The sequence below is a fragment of the Mastigoproctus giganteus genome, chromosome 9 (genome assembly GCF_048544385.1).
Source record: "Mastigoproctus giganteus isolate SK-2022 chromosome 9, ASM4854438v1, whole genome shotgun sequence".
Classification (NCBI taxonomy): domain Eukaryota; kingdom Metazoa; phylum Arthropoda; class Arachnida; order Uropygi; family Thelyphonidae; genus Mastigoproctus; species Mastigoproctus giganteus.
This window is the reverse complement of record NC_143583.1, coordinates 201,340,325-201,356,210: the sequence shown is the minus strand read 5'-3', so window position 1 is coordinate 201,356,210 and position 15,886 is coordinate 201,340,325. Positions and strand designations below refer to the sequence as shown.

At 38.0% G+C, this 15,886-nt stretch overlaps 1 protein-coding gene across 1 annotated transcript in view; it reads left to right on the top strand.

The window, feature by feature from the left end:
* Positions 1-904: 904 nt before the first annotated feature.
* The window catches only part of RnrS (ribonucleoside-diphosphate reductase subunit M2), a 76,817-nt gene continuing 61,835 nt past the window's right edge, over positions 905-15,886 (top strand). Inside the window, exon 1 of the mRNA XM_090381928.1 lies at positions 905-1,013. Coding sequence (XP_090238054.1) covers positions 999-1,013 — 15 coding nt within the window. The 5' untranslated portion in view covers positions 905-998. The remainder of the gene's footprint in view (positions 1,014-15,886) is intronic.

Genomic DNA, 15,886 nt, shown 5'->3' with positions numbered 1-15,886 from the left:
TAAGAAAATATAAAAAAAATCAGATTTTCTTAACCAAACAGCTTACAAAAAGGGAAGGGGGAGGTGGGTTAATAAGGTGACCATGGTTTGGTGCTGATGAAAAAGCAAAACAAAAAATCCTGTGTACCCCACGTCGTTGAAATCATAGATCAAGTCAGCTTTGCTGAAAAGAAATCGATTAAACAAGCTGTGTGATTTTGAGCACAGAGAAGTAAGATATGTTACTTCTCTGATTTTGAGAAAATAAAAATAGTGGCGACAGCTAGCGAAAAGATTGTGAAGCAAGTTGGCAATGAGAAGTTCCACATGTTAATACCACAAGCTGCTACAACAATAACATCGCAACTTTGAATTACTTCAATTTGTGGAAGCTAAACAAAATTAAGGGTAATCAATCGTGTTTAGAACGCATGTTGGGGAGTGAATATAATGTAATTAATAAAAAAACACACACATAGAATACAGTTTAGTACCGGCATGCGATTCGTCATTTCACGCTATCCAAAAAGTGAAGTGTGTATTTACGTACCGCCATGAAAAAAAAAAAAAAAAGGTGGTACATGTATAGTTAATTTTGCAGGGTTGTATCTTGTGAATAATTTTTTTACAGTAGGCAGAAGCTGTAAGCATCAGACTTTTTTCTTGCCAAGGAAATATTACGTTATATTAGCTTCAGCGATGCGATAAATTGTAGAAACTAACTTGCTAAATAATGGTGACACAATTCGTCATCCCTTTAGTTCGCTGTACCACAATTAAAAAAAAATAATAATAATAATAAATACATGCTATTTTGCTTACAGGATAATCATTGATTAAACATTATACAGTTTATGAAGAAATACTAGTGGATGCCTGCAAAAACAATAGATATTATTTTGCTTACAGGATGATCATTGATCAAACATACAGTTTACTCAAGAGATGTTAGTGGATGCTTGAAAAATATATACACATATTGGTTATGTGAAAGGCAGTACCATATATCCTACAAGTCCATGCAGGATGAAACGGTAAGTAAATAAATTGGTACAATCACAAGTAACATCAAGAAGACACAGATTAAAATTGTTAACGCTGACGCAACTGCGATGCCGGCCAGTAACTTTTAAAACCATACATGTCTATATGGTTGGTTGCATTTTTGCGATAAAACTCACTTTCAAAAATACTACTGTCGCATTGGGTTATCTGCTGATTGTTAAAATTTCATCACAGCAGTTAGAGCTTATTAAAAAAAAAAAAAAAAAAAGCGAGGTCGGATGAAACACTACTTCCGACATTACACCGTCAGTACGCCCGTCTTCGATTTTATTTTTATTATTAGCTATATGGTGCAAGGAGGCCTGAGGCTTATGCTGCACCAGCAAAAAAAAAAAAAAAAAAAAAAATTCCTGAGTTACCCTGAGAGAGAGAAGTAGAAAGGAATCACCAAGAAAGAGAAGAATGATGATATCCAACTCGGGACCCTGGGTTTGCCAATCCCATACTCACCAGATGTGAGCCCCAGGGGTTATACTCACCATATGTGGGCCCCAGGGGTTAATTTTGGGGGGGGGGGGCATAGCCACTGCTTTGACCTGGAGAAAATTAATTTTTTTTTTTTTTTTTTTATTGAGTCCCTTTTTATAGAGGATTGAAGCACATCAATTACACCCGCCTCAGTGCATCACTGAATCACCAAATGGATACAGAGTAGACAGTAATTGGAGCAGCAACTAACTATCCCTCAATCTAACCTTTTTTTTTATACTATTTATATACAGTAACTTACCAGTGGTACCAAACTGGTACCACTGGTAAGTTACTGTATATAAATAGTATAAAAAAAAAGCAGATCTCAGAGGATCCGTGGATAATTTCTGTAATGGCTACTTTGAATTTTACTTATTTTTTAAAACAAAATCTAAACATCTTTACAGACTGGATGTTGCACCTGACATGAGAATTAAGTTGTCTACAATCACTCCCAACTTTAAAGGACTTTGTGAGACAAAAAAAAAAAATGCCATTCTTCTCACTGTAAGGTACAATTAATTATATACTCAAATAATGACAGTTTATTATTGTTATTTTTTTGTGTCAGTCTGAAAAAAGATTAACTGTAAACACATATTAAATCAGTTCTTAGATATAACTTTTTAATTTTTGATACCTCTGTCTGGACATCCCATATTTCATTAGCAAAAAAGTTCGGTAAACACTGCATTAGGACAATGCTTTTCAATCAGTGAACATCAACTACCAAACTTACTCCACAGGAGAGAATGAATAATCCCCTGGAAGTAGGGGAGACTGTTGCAAAGAGTTCACAAAAGAGAACAGTATTAAATGAAAAAGGGAACTAAGGTTGTGAACTGCCCTGATTTCAGCAGGATAGTTCCAATTTACAAATTTAAATCCCATTTTATGTTAAGTCAGACAATGAAAATCCCATTTACATCTTTTATTGATTGATACATCATTAGTTAATTTAACCAATTCATTCTGTCAATTCCAGATGTTAATGGCATGACTGAACAAATCTGTAATTGATGAATAACATGTGGCAAAGTGAAATAAATGACTTGACTCAATATATATATATGTTAGAAGTGGAGTTAATGATGAAACACAGTCTTGTTTACTTGTATGCAGTTCAGCAAATATCTCAATATACCTGGTGAGGGATAAAAATACTTAAAAAGTTAATGGACAGATATACTTATAAAATAAGAAAAAATTAAATAGGTATTGAGTGCATTACAGTATTACAAGAATTCTGTTTGTTGCAGTATTTTTTTTTTTTTTTTGAATATTTGTTAATTTTGTAGATGATGTATATAATATATGCTGAACTCCCATTATAGTGGACAAAACCACTGATGTGCAAAGTGTGAATAGCCTCTTAATTTATGTGTGGTAGATATATGAAGGATAAATGCTTAATGATTTTTTGTTCTGTTTATCACTGAAAATTCATGCTACAGGAGAAGATATTTTCCATTTAGATAATGATTTTGTGAGCTGTGATATGGACTGGAAAGGATCAGCACTGATGGACCACCAACTGTGTTCACAGTAAGGGCATTGCTACATGCATAAAAGAGATTGTGCTTAAATGCAAGTATACTGGTATACTTAAATTCAAGTATACTGGTAAATGCTGGTAAATAAATTTGATGAATTTGAGGTATTGCTCAAAACACCAAAGGCAGATATTGTTGGGATATCAGAGACATAGTGTCACACAGATATAAGGAATGCAGAACTGGAATTTGGGGAATACAAAGTGTATAGAAAGGATAGACAGGATAGGAAGGGAGGAGGGGTTATGCTATTAGTTAAGAAACACATAAAATCCAAGGAAGTGAAGCCAGTCGACATTGCTGGACAGTTCAGTGTCAAGTCAGTTTGGTGTGACATAAGCACTGGGAGATCAAAATTGAGAGTAGGAGTGTGCTATAGGCCTAATGACTCTGATGAGTATAATAAGAAACTGTACAGGGAAATAGAGTAGGCCAGTAAATCAGAGAGTCTTATAATGGGGGATTTTAATTTCCCAGATATTGACTTGAATTTGTGGGTTGGTCACTCACACACTAGCAAGGTTTTTGTGGATTTATTGGATGATTGTTTTCTACATCAGCATGTTTGGGAGGCAACTAGAGGGAGTAATACTCGATCTGATTATCAGTAGTGATACTTCATGCATTAAGAATCTGCAGATAAAGGAACCACTAGGTGGCAGTGATCACAATGTGCTGAAGTGAGATTTACTCAAGGAGGTAACTACCATGAGGGGGAAATGGAAGGGTTTTTGCTTTCGTAAAGGCGACTACGATAGTCTGAGACAGTATTTAAATTCTATACAGTGGGACCAACTAATGATGTTACGAACAGCAAATTCAAAATGGGAAGCATTCAAAGAACTTATCTTGGAAGCTACTTGGCTTTACATACCAACTAAGAAATATTGTTCAAGGTTTAGGCCTAAATGGATGTCAGATGAACTAATGAGACATATGGCAGAGAAGAAAAATGCATGGGATACATATAAATTAATGGGTGACATGGAAGCCTATGATAGATATAAGCTGGTCTGTAACCAAGTCACAAAGGAGATTAGGCAGGCAAAGGCAGATTATGAGAAATCCTTGGCAAAGGATGCAAAGAAAAACAGAAAAGAGTTCTTTACCTATGTAAATTCTAGAAGGAAAGGGATAAATCAGATTGGTCCACTGGATATTGATGGTTCAACAGTTGAGGATCCTGCTCAGTTGGCTAACAAACTAAACGAGTATTTTGCATTTACATTCACACATGCGGAGTTATTCAGGAAGGGGAATGCCAGAGGTGAAGTAAACTCTGGCAGTGAGCAAGATGATTTTGTAATAACCGAGTGGAAAGTGGAGGAGAAATTGTTGAGATAAACATAAAAAAGGCACCTGGGGTGGATGGGATCTATCCAGTTATATTAAAGGAGGCAGCAAAGGAAATAAGCAAACCCTTAGCCATAATTATGAGAGCTTCTTTGGACTCAGGGGAGGTACCCATAGACTGGAGATGTGCAAATGTGACCCCAATTCACAAAGAAGGATCAAAGGCTGACACAAATAATTATAGACCTGTGAGTTTAACTTCTGTTCCAGGAAAATTAATGGAGGCACTGGTTAAAGAAGCACTGCAAGATCATCTAGACAAGACTTCAGTTATAGCTCGGACACAGCATGGTTTTGTTAAGGGAAAGTCTTGCCTGACCAATTTGATTGGATACTATGATGCAGTCACAGAAGTACTGGATGCAGGGAATAACTTTGATATTATATATTTGGACCTTAGAAAGGCTTTTGATACTGTTGCACATGGAAGACTGCTGCACAAATTGGAGCAGAGTGGCATTGGAGGCAAATTGTTGCTATGGATAAAGGGATGGTTGAGGGGGGAGAACACAGAGAGTGGTAATCAATGGACACTGCTCATCGTGGACTAATGTTATTTGTGGAGTCCCCCAGGGTTCAGTGTTTTGTCCATTGTTGTTTTCTGTATTTATAAATGATATTGATGATGGTATATCAAGCTTAATATCCAAGTTTGCAGACGATACAAAGGTTGACAGAGTTGTTAAGCACACTAGTGATGCTATGCTGCTGCAACAGGATCTGGAAAGGTTGAGCAGATGGGCTGAGAGGTGGCAAATGAAGTTTAACATTGACGAATGTAAAGTACTACATATGGGAAACAGTAACCCCAGAGCAATGTGTCAACTCTGTGGTTCTACACCGACAGTGGTAGAGAATGAAAAGGACCTGGGGGTAATTGTGCAGGCAGATATGAAGTTTTCTGAGCAGTGCAGATGGGCTGCAAGAGTAGCTCATGGTGTCTTGTCAATGATGTACAGGAATTTTTCTAGTAGGGATAAGGAGGTGATTATTCCCTTGTACAAGACAATGGTCAAGCCACACCTTGAATACTATATACAGGTCTGGAAGCTTCATTTCAAGAAGGATGTAGAGCTGCTGGAACAAGTACAGAGAAGGGCAATAAGATTAGTGAATGGAACAAAGGGTTGCTCTTATGAAGAAAGGCTTAAGTTTTGCAAATTACAGTGTATGGAGACTAGGCACTGGCGAGGTGTATAAAGCCTTGAATGGTTTTAGCATGCTCAATGCCGATGGGATTATTCCTCTTGCTCAGAATAATCACGTGAGAGGGCATAAATTCAAATTGAGGAAAGACAGATGTAGGATAGATGTGCGGAAATTTGCCTTTAGCCAGTGGGTAGTTGGTTGGTGGAACAGACTTCCATCCCTTGTTGTGGAAGTTGATAGCTTAAATAAATTTAAGGCTCAGCTGGACAGGTATTTTGAACCAACGGAGGAGTGAAATGGGAGTGGTTTTTTTTTTTTTTTTGCTGATGCTGCATAAGCTTGCTTCCTTGCATCATATGCCAATACTAATGCACACTTGCATTGCTTTATTCACAAAGAATAGTTGGTGGTCAAAAGATGCCTATCTTGATTCAGTTTTGAAGCAAGTAGTGAAAATTGTGAATATGATCAAATTATGACCACTGCGTGTGCACCTTTTCAATGTGCTGTGTGAAGAAACTGGCAGCGATTACAATTCTGTTTCTTCGTATTAAAGTACACTGGCTGTCAGGGAAGAACAGTGTTCAAAAAAGTTTTTGAAACTGAGGAAGATAAGACTTTTTTTTCTTATCTATATCAAATTCAAAATTCAATTAATTTCTAACAATTCTACATGATGCTGATGATGCCAGTAAAGACCTTTTCCATGATATCAAGTTGCTTGTTCAAGCAGTATATTTCAGTGATATATTCAACATCTTGAATATCCTGAATCTGTCACTTCATGCCAAAATAACACAAATTTTAATATACAGGATTTCTTCAAATTGGTTGGTTGGTTATTTGCTGTTCAGTGGTAGATTGGCAACTAAGGCCATAATGCACCAAGTTGAGATTTCTTCCTAAGACCGAACTGTGGCACATAGGCTCATTACCCAGAGTTGTTTAATTATTTCTTAACACTTGATTTTCTTCATTTGTTTGAGAAAAAAACGATGTATTATTGGGCACATCTAACGCTGTGCCTGGGGTCAGTGAAACCCTAGATAAAATTTCAGCAGCAATTTGAGCTCTTTGTTTACTCCATCCACACAGTTGAAACTCCTAATAGTTAATTTTGATTTTTTTTTTTTTTTTTTTTTTTTTTTGATTTCTCTACTGAAAATTCCAGAAATCTCTGTGAATTGTTCACAATTAGGAAAAATTGAAAAATTAAGTTAAACTTAATTATATGCACATGTTGAGTGGAATCTGTCATGGCAGTTATTGATATGTGTTTCCTCCAAATCAGTAATAGCTTTGTGACACTGAAACATCATTTTTAATCAAACTCTTGAAGCTTGCATTTTGTGTTTCATGCAGTGGGTGGGCCTGTTAGTGATAAGCTATAGCCTAATTGCAGACATTAGTTGAAGTGCATGGGTTTTTTGATTTGCATTTTGCTCACTAGCAGGTTTAAAGTGAGTTATTAAAAATGTGTTTTTTAAACAAACAAAAAAAAAAGGATTTTTCATATTTGTGTTCATGAAATATTGAAAATAAAAGTGGCATCAAAAAAGTGCTGAAAGTTTAAATCTTGAATTATTTTTTGTTGATTTTTCAAATACAGGTAGGGTTGAAGTGACCCCATGAGTGGTGGTAGAATTTACTTCTTTTGTGGTAATTATATACCTTTCATTTTGCTTTTCATTATTTATATATGTGGAGCCGTTTAGTGGAAATTGGGTACAACATGTTGTGAGATTTTTTTTTTTATAAACATCTTTTGTAGAAGATATCAAGGGGCTCACATCTGGTGAGTATGGGCTTGGCACACCCAGGGTCTTGAGCTGGATATCATCATTCTTCTCTTTCTTGGTGATTCCTTTCTACTTCTCTCTCTCACTCAGGATAATAGGGAAATTTTTTTTTTGGCCAGTGCAGCATAAGCCTCAGGCTTCCTTGCACCATATGGCTATTAATAATAATAATAACGAGCATAGAGGAAGAATAATCCTTTGTAACTGGTGATGGGTTAAAAAAAGCGCATTCAAATGCTGCTAAAGGACACTTTCCAGAGCCAGACGCAAATTGGGAGTGGATTAGCAATCCACTCATTGCTATCTTTCAATTGAAACTTTCAGCACATGAGTGGGATATGCTTGTCTAGAGCATCTCATGGAACACTGAAGGTAGTCTTCAGTGAGAAATATTTCCAGAATTTCTGGTTTTGTATTCAGTCTAATATTCAGAACTACCTGACAGACCCACCAAACCCATGCTGCCCTTCCTGATGATCTACAATTGCAAGTTTAGTAGAAATCAATAGTAACACAAGGAACTACGGATATGGACTTCACCTACAGCTCAAGATGTTTTTTATCTTTTTGCATTTCAGACAATATCATCAATCTCACGGCTATGAAACAATTACTATTATTATTATCAGATTGATATTATTAATATATATAATTAATAATGTTAATCAGAACAATAATAATAATTGTTTTACATGAACAAAAATATATGTGATATTGAATAAGTACAATAATGTCACTAATTTATCATAATAAACCCATCAGGGTTTATTATGATAAATAGGTGGTCCACATGTGCACCAGCTGCCCATGTTGTTGCCAAATTTGGAGAAAAAAGGTTTAGAAGTTCCTTAGTGTGCTACAATTTAGGTAGTAATACTTGATCATTTCATAATAAAATAAAAAAAACTTCAGTTTTTTTTTTTTTTTTTTTTTATTATGAAAACTCCAAACACGAGAGGTATTAGAATCTATAGTACTTAGTACCATGCTTGGTTGGAGGTTGAAAAGATGAAAGAATATATTTGTTGACTTTAGACTTGAACTTCTGTAGATTGTAATTTTCAGGAAATACATATGAAGGAAGGTTGTTTCAAAAAACGGCAGTTGAATGAATAAACGAGGAAGATGAAAAGTTGGTTCTGTGAGTTTGAAGTTGGACAGTAAATGGAAGTTGGTGGCATGTGTTCGGACTGTTTTGAAAGAGAGAGCAGAAATTATAGAAGCAAATTCAGAAGAACAGTGCACATGGAAGTATCTGTAGAAAAGACATACAGCAGAAACAGTATGTCTATGAGACAGCAAGTGGAGAGACTCTATAAGAGATGTCATTAATTAACCTAACTGCCGACTTCTGAATAGAATCTAGAAGCCTGAGAGAGGTTTTGGGGACACCGACCCAGATGTGGGAACAATATTCCATGGTAGGGTGGATTTGCAATTTTTACAGAGTGAACAGCTGTTTGGAAGAAAAGTAATGCTGAGAGCGAAAGAGAAAACCAAGTTTTTTAGATGCAAATGAAGCAATATTTGTAATGTGCTTGTGCCAAGAGAGATTAAAAGTCAGGGTAATCCCCAAAAGAGATATATCATTTTGCCTAGAAATTGGAGTGTCACCAAAGCATAGGAGCAGAAGAATCCTTTTTTGTGAGATATAAGACAAGACTGAGTTTTAGAAGGATTGAAATCAACTAATTTGTCTTTACCCCACTGGAGAATTACCTGGAGATCGGCATTTAAGGAATTGGTAGTGGATATTTGAGAAGTTGAAGCTGATTGAGCAGGGCAAGGTTTCTCAAAATGGAAAGTGAAATGCAATGTGCTATCATTGGCAAAACTATGGATAGGATTTCCAATCAGTGGAAGAAGGTCAAGAACTGAACCTTGGGGGACACCAGCATTAGTGGAGAAGTTAGAAGACAGAGAGCCATCTACCATCACCTTTTCGTGAGTGATAAGAGAGAAAACTGGATAACCAATTACAAAACAAAACATTTGGCAAACCATAAGATGGAAGCTTGTTTAGAAGACCTTTAATGCCAACACGATCGAAAGCCTTTGAGATGTCAAAAGCAACTGCTTATGTTTCACCGAACTTTTCCATTGATTTGTCCATAAATGTAGAACATAAGCCAGAATATCACCAGTGGATTGACACTGACGGAATCCATACTTGCAATCGTTGATCAGACGGAAGGTTTCTAGATAGTTTAACAGTTGGCGGTTAATTGATTTCTCCATTACTTTTGAAAGAGTAGAAGTAACTGCAATGGTATGATAATTGGATGGGAGAGATTTGTCATCCTTTTTAGGAACTGGCTGGATATGAGCAAATTTCCAAGCAGAAGGAAAAACACTTTTGGAATAAGAAAGTGAAAAAAGGTGGCAAAGAACAGGAGTAAATTCAGGAGCACAGGTTTTGAGAACAAGTGGAGAAATACCATCAGGACCTGGAGCTTTCTTAGCATCAAGATTCGTGAAAATCCTTCTGACATCCTTTTGACGGAAGACCCAGGAGGCATTGAATAGAGCATGTTGGGAATGGTGGGATGTATTTTACAAAGATCATTAATACATGAGTTGGAAGAAAAATGGGATGCTAGCAGGTCAGCTATATCCTTGGCTGAATTGACAACAGAACCATCTGGTTTGCACAGAGGTGGGAGCAGAGATTAGCATTAGCATTAGTAGAGGCATTTGATGCAAGAAAGCAAGCTTATGCAGCATCAGCCAAAAAAAAAAAAAAAAAAAAAAAAAAACCACTTCCACTTCACCCCTCTGTTCGTTCAAAATACCTGTCCAGCTGAGCCTTAAACTTATTTAGGCTATCAACCTCCACCACAAGGGATGGAAGTCTGTTCCACCAACCAACCACCCGCTGGCTAAAGGCAAATTTCCGCACGTCTATCCTACATCTGTCTTTCCTCAATTTGAATTTATGCCCTCTCAGGTGATTTTTCTGAGCTAGAGGAAGAATCCCATCAGCATTGAGCATGCTTAAACCATTCAAGGCTTTATACACCTCTATCAGATCACCTCGCTGGTGCCTAGTCTCCAGACACTGTAATTTGCAAAACTTAAGCCTTTCTTCTTAAGAGCACCCCTTTGTTCCATTCACTAATCTTGTTGCCCTTCTCTGTACTCGTTCCAGCAGCTCTACATCCTTCTTGAAATGAGGCCTCCAGACCTGTATACAGTATTCTAGGTGTGGCCTGACCATCGCCTTATACAATGGAATAATCACCTCCTTATCCCTGCTGGAAAAATTCCTGTATATCATTGACAATACTCCATGAGCTACTCTTGCAGCCCGTCTGCACTGCTCAGAGAACTTCATATCTGCCTGCACAACCACCCCCAAGTCCCTTTCATTCTCTACCACTGTCAGTGTTGTACCATAGAGTTGATACGTTGCTCTGGGGTTGCTGTTTCCCATGTGTAGTACTTTACATTTGTCAATGTTAAACTTCATTTGCCACCTCTCAGCCCATCTGCTCAACCTTTCCAGATCCTGTTGCAGAAGCATAGTGTCAGTAGTGTCCTTGACAACCCTGCCAACCTTTGTATCGTCTGCAAACTTGGACATTAATCCCGATATACCATCATCAATATCATTTATAAATACAGAAAACAATAATGGACCCAACACTGAGCCCTGAGGGACTCCACTAATAACATCAGTACACGATGAGCAGTGTCCATTGATTACCACTCTCTGTCTTCTCCCCCTCAACCACCCCTTTATCCATAGCAGCAATTTGCCTCCAATGTCACACTGCTCCAATTTGTGTAGCAGTCTTGCATGTGCAACAGTATCAAAAGCCTTTCTAAGATCCAAGTATATAATATCAAAGTTATTCCCTGCATCCAGTTCTTTTGTGACTGCATCATAGTATCCAATCAAGTTGGTCAGGCAAGACTTCCCCTTAACAAAACCATGCTGTGTCTGAGCTATAACTGAAGTCTTGTCTAAATGATGCTGCAGTGCGTCTTTAACCAGTGCCTCCATTAATTTTCCTGGAACAGAAGTCAAGCTCACAGGTCTATAATTACTTGTGTCAGCCTTTGATCCTCCTTTGTGAATTGGGGTCACATTTGCACATTTCCAGTCTATGGGTACCTCCCCTGAGTCCAAGGAAGCTCTCATAATTATGGCTAAGGGTTTGCTTACTTCCTTTGCTGCCTCCTTTAATATAACTGGATAGATCCCATCCACCCCGGGTGCCTTTCTTGTGTTTATCTTCAACAGTTTCTCCTCCACTTTACTCCCAGTTATTTCAAGATTCTGTAACTTACTGCTAGAGTTGAATACACCTCTGGCATTCCCCTCGCTGAATAACTCCTCATGTGTGAATGTCGATGCAAAATATTCATTTAGTTTGTTAGCCACCTGAGCAGGATCATCAACACTTGACCCATCAATATCAAGTGGACCAATCTGATTCATCCCTTTCCTTCTAGAGTTTACATAAGTAAAGAACTCTTTGCTGTTTTTCTTTGCATCCCTTGCCAAGGATTTCTCGTAATCTGCCTTCGCCTGCCTAACCTCCTTTGTAACTTGGTTGCATATCAACTTGTATCTATCATAGGCTTCTGTGTCATGTGTTAATTTGTAAGTATCCCATTCATTTTTCTTCTCTGCCATATGCCTCATTAGTTCATCTGACATCCATTTTGGCCTAAACCTTGAACAATATTTCTTAGTTGGTATGTAAAGCCTAGTAGCTTCCAAGATAAGTTCTTTGAATGCTTCGCTTCCCATTTTGAATTTGCTGTTGGTAACATCATCAGTTGGTCCCACTGTATAGAATTTAAATACTGTCTCAGTCCATCGTAGTCGCCTTTACGGAAGCAATAACCCTTCCCTTTACCCCTAATGGTAGTTACCTCTTTGAGTAAATCCCACTTCAGCACACTGTGATCACTGCCACCTAGTGGTTCATTTATCTGCAGATTCTTAATGCATGAAGAATCACTGCTGATAATCAAATCAAGAGTATTGCTCCCTCTAGTTGCCTCCCGAACATGCTGATGTAGAAAACAATCATCCAATAAATCCACAAAAGCCCTGCTAGTGTGTGAGTATCCAGCCCCCAAATTCCAGTCAATATCTGGGAAATTAAAATCTCCCATTATAAGACACTCTGATTTACTGGCCCACTCTATTTCCCTGTACAGTTCCTTATTATACTCATCAGAGTCATTAGGCCTATAGCACACTCCTACTCTCAATTTTGATCTCCCAATGTTTATGTCACACCAAACTGACTCCACACTGCACTGTCCAGCGATGTCGACTGGCTTCACTTCCTTGGTTTTTATGTGTTTCTTAACTAATAGCATAACACCTCCCCCCTTCCTATCCTGTCTATCCTTTCTGTAGACGTTGTACTCCCCAAATTGCAGTTCCGCATCCCTTATATCTGTGTGACACCACGTCTCTGATATCCCAACAATATATGCCTTCGATGTTTTGAGCAATACCTCAAATTCATCAAATTTATTTACTAAACTCCTAGCATTGGTGTACACGCAAGTATACCTGCACCTGTTTCTATTCTTAGCTACCCTAACACAACCCATGTGTTTACTTGTACCACAATGGCTCCCAGCAGTCTCTGAAATACCATGCATCTTGTTTTTCAGGCTTCTGCTCATTCTAATAGAAGCAGTGCAAGAATCTCTTTCACCTCTGCCAGTGGCTACTGTCAATCTATTGGTCTTTGTCTCTACCTTTGATGGGTATTGGTCTACCTTTGATGGGTAAAAGTTGCAGCCAATAGCTTTGGCAAGAAGCATTTTCTACTCTTAGCCTGTTCAAACTCTAGTTTGGACTGATTAATAACTGCTTTACAATTGTTGCGAGCTTTGGTGTAGGCAGAAAATGAAACTGAAGAATTGGAAACAAGCCAATTACGATATGCAGCGTTCTTCTCCTGAACGGCCCTACCACATTTATTAGAAAACCAAGGTTAGATAAAGGACAAGATTTTAAAATTTTAAAGTGGAGTGTGGAATAAAGGATTCCATTCTTACAAGAATAATTTCACTGACATGTTCTGAGCAAACATTGACATCAGAAGTTTTTAAATAGTAATCTGACCAAGATAAAGAAGAAAAAAAATCTCACAGGTCATTTCATTTTGCATCTTTGTAATGCCAAACAACATGAGGTTGGAAAAGCCACTAGATAAAGGCTTCATTGAAGAAGAGACAATCACCAAGTTGTGATCTGAAGTGCCTAAAGGACCTCTCACTTCGACTGTGTACTTAGAAGGGTTGTTTGTGAGAAAGAGATCAAGCTTGTTGGCTGTATGGTTAGGATTGTCCGGCATTCTTGTAGGTAAATGAACAATCTGTGCAAGGTCATTATTATTTGTAATGGCCTCAGCATCTTGACCAGCTGGGTCAGTGTGACTATAAAACTGAAGCCAGCTGGAGCTGTGAACATTAAAATCACCAAGGAAAATTACTTCTATTAGGAAAGTTGGACTGGAGAAAGTCAAGTTGCGAAGAGAGGAAGTCAAATAGCTCCAGCTGATTAGTGGAGTTGGGAGAACGGTAGAGACAACAGATGAATTTGACACAATGAGGTAGAGATTTTAAGCCAGAGAAGATCGAAAAGAGGAGATTCCAAATTACCAAGTCTCTGACAGGAAATATCGGAATGGACATATGCACAAGGACCACCTTTGAGGTGAAAGGAATCATACAGTGAATAATTTTGGCAACTGAGATCAGCAGTAGTTGACTCAACCAATAACTGAGATTCTGTCCAAAAAAAGTACATGGGGTTTGGCAGACTGCAAGTGGAAATGGACATCGTTGAGATTAGAATTGAGACCACATATATTTATGAAATGATGTAGGAAGTGTTTGGGAGGTTTAGATCTTTTTGCAGATAAGCTTACTCTATTAGTTTGACAATTCATAGTGTATTCAATAGTAAGAAAGTGTGGGGGGACATGGCATGCTGTATGAAGTAATGAAATTTTTGGATATGGCGTACACATGTTAAGAATATACCCAGATCCGTGACATAATGTGGCCTCGACAATGCCCCCCCTTCATACACACTACTCGGACTCCCTCCAGTCACTATCTCGCAGAGTAGAGGTGGCAAGATTATACACTAGCTGATCTGGAAGCCTCCTAAAGAGTTACCAATAGGTTCGGTTTGGTGTACTAACTAGCGGCCAGCCTGCGAACACCGTTTTAGAGCTGTACCCTTGAAATGTAAGGAATATTGGATCTCGCCATGATGTCCATCATAACCTCAAAAGTCATCAGTCAAACTGCATGATGGAAGAGATGGGGAATGGTTGATTGGAACTTAGCTCTGGAGACTAAACATGGGTTTCATCACTTCAAGCCTCCAATAAACAGTGGTGGTATTGCACCTGTTGGTGAGAATCATCTTTATGTTTATTAACAACACATTAATTGCCTAGTATTGCCTGGTAACACAGAGGGGCGGAATTCCTCCATGTGGTGTGGATGCCACACCTTGACCCCTGCTTACGTTGTTTCACACCTGAGTGGGCACCAACAGTGTGCTTTTGCATGGGGGTTATACCCAGGATTACTAACAGTCCCACCATCGTGAAGGCACAAGCAGAGGATCTGGCCGTCACAGACCGTCCGGACTTCACCAAAATTGGGTCCACTTGACTTGAGTGTCACCCAAATATCAGTTCCATCAGCATTTTAGACTCTCAAGTAGCAAGTACAGCTTGTCTGGCATACCTGATAGAATGTCTGTGACAACCTCAAGGACCAGTGAAGTGTAACAGACTGAGGAATACTAGCTACAGTCAGTGCAAAATAGTTGAACAGTTCTAGTCTAATGGTAGCTGTAAGATTGTACAAAATGATTCTTTCAGTGCTTCTGTTTGATCATGCAGTAGCCTGGAAGGCAAGGTGGGGAGGGGAGGTTACAAGGCCTGCTGGGGGGGTCAAGCAATTTTATGGATTTTGTGCTATTCTTACTAAGGGCACAAACAGGCACACAAAATCTTGCTTATACACCAGTTAAGGAACATAAATAAATTTAATGAATTTGACATGTTGGTTAAGTCATGAAATGTCAGAAACATAGTGCCAATCTGATGTAGGGAATGCAAAATTTAAACACACTGAGTGTGTGTACGGAAAGGATTTTTTCCCTCCATTTTATTAACAACACATTAATTGCTTACCTAAGCTGTTAGCTCATCCATATCCAATACAATACATTTTAGTTGTTACAAGATTGCATTTTATACATGCAACATAAAATTATAATTTAGCATATCATAAGAATAAATCATAATAATATTCTCAAGTATAAATATACTGTTTATGTAAAGTCATATTTAATTAATATTAGTACAATAGTGATAACAAACATGAAAAAAAAAATTGCATTGGCCATTTAGTCTACCATTGGAGGGTAGAGGCTCTGCACCTATCAGTGAGGAGGTATGATTTTACCAAATAGCAAAACCACAACATCATTAGTACTGATGGCAAATGATCCAA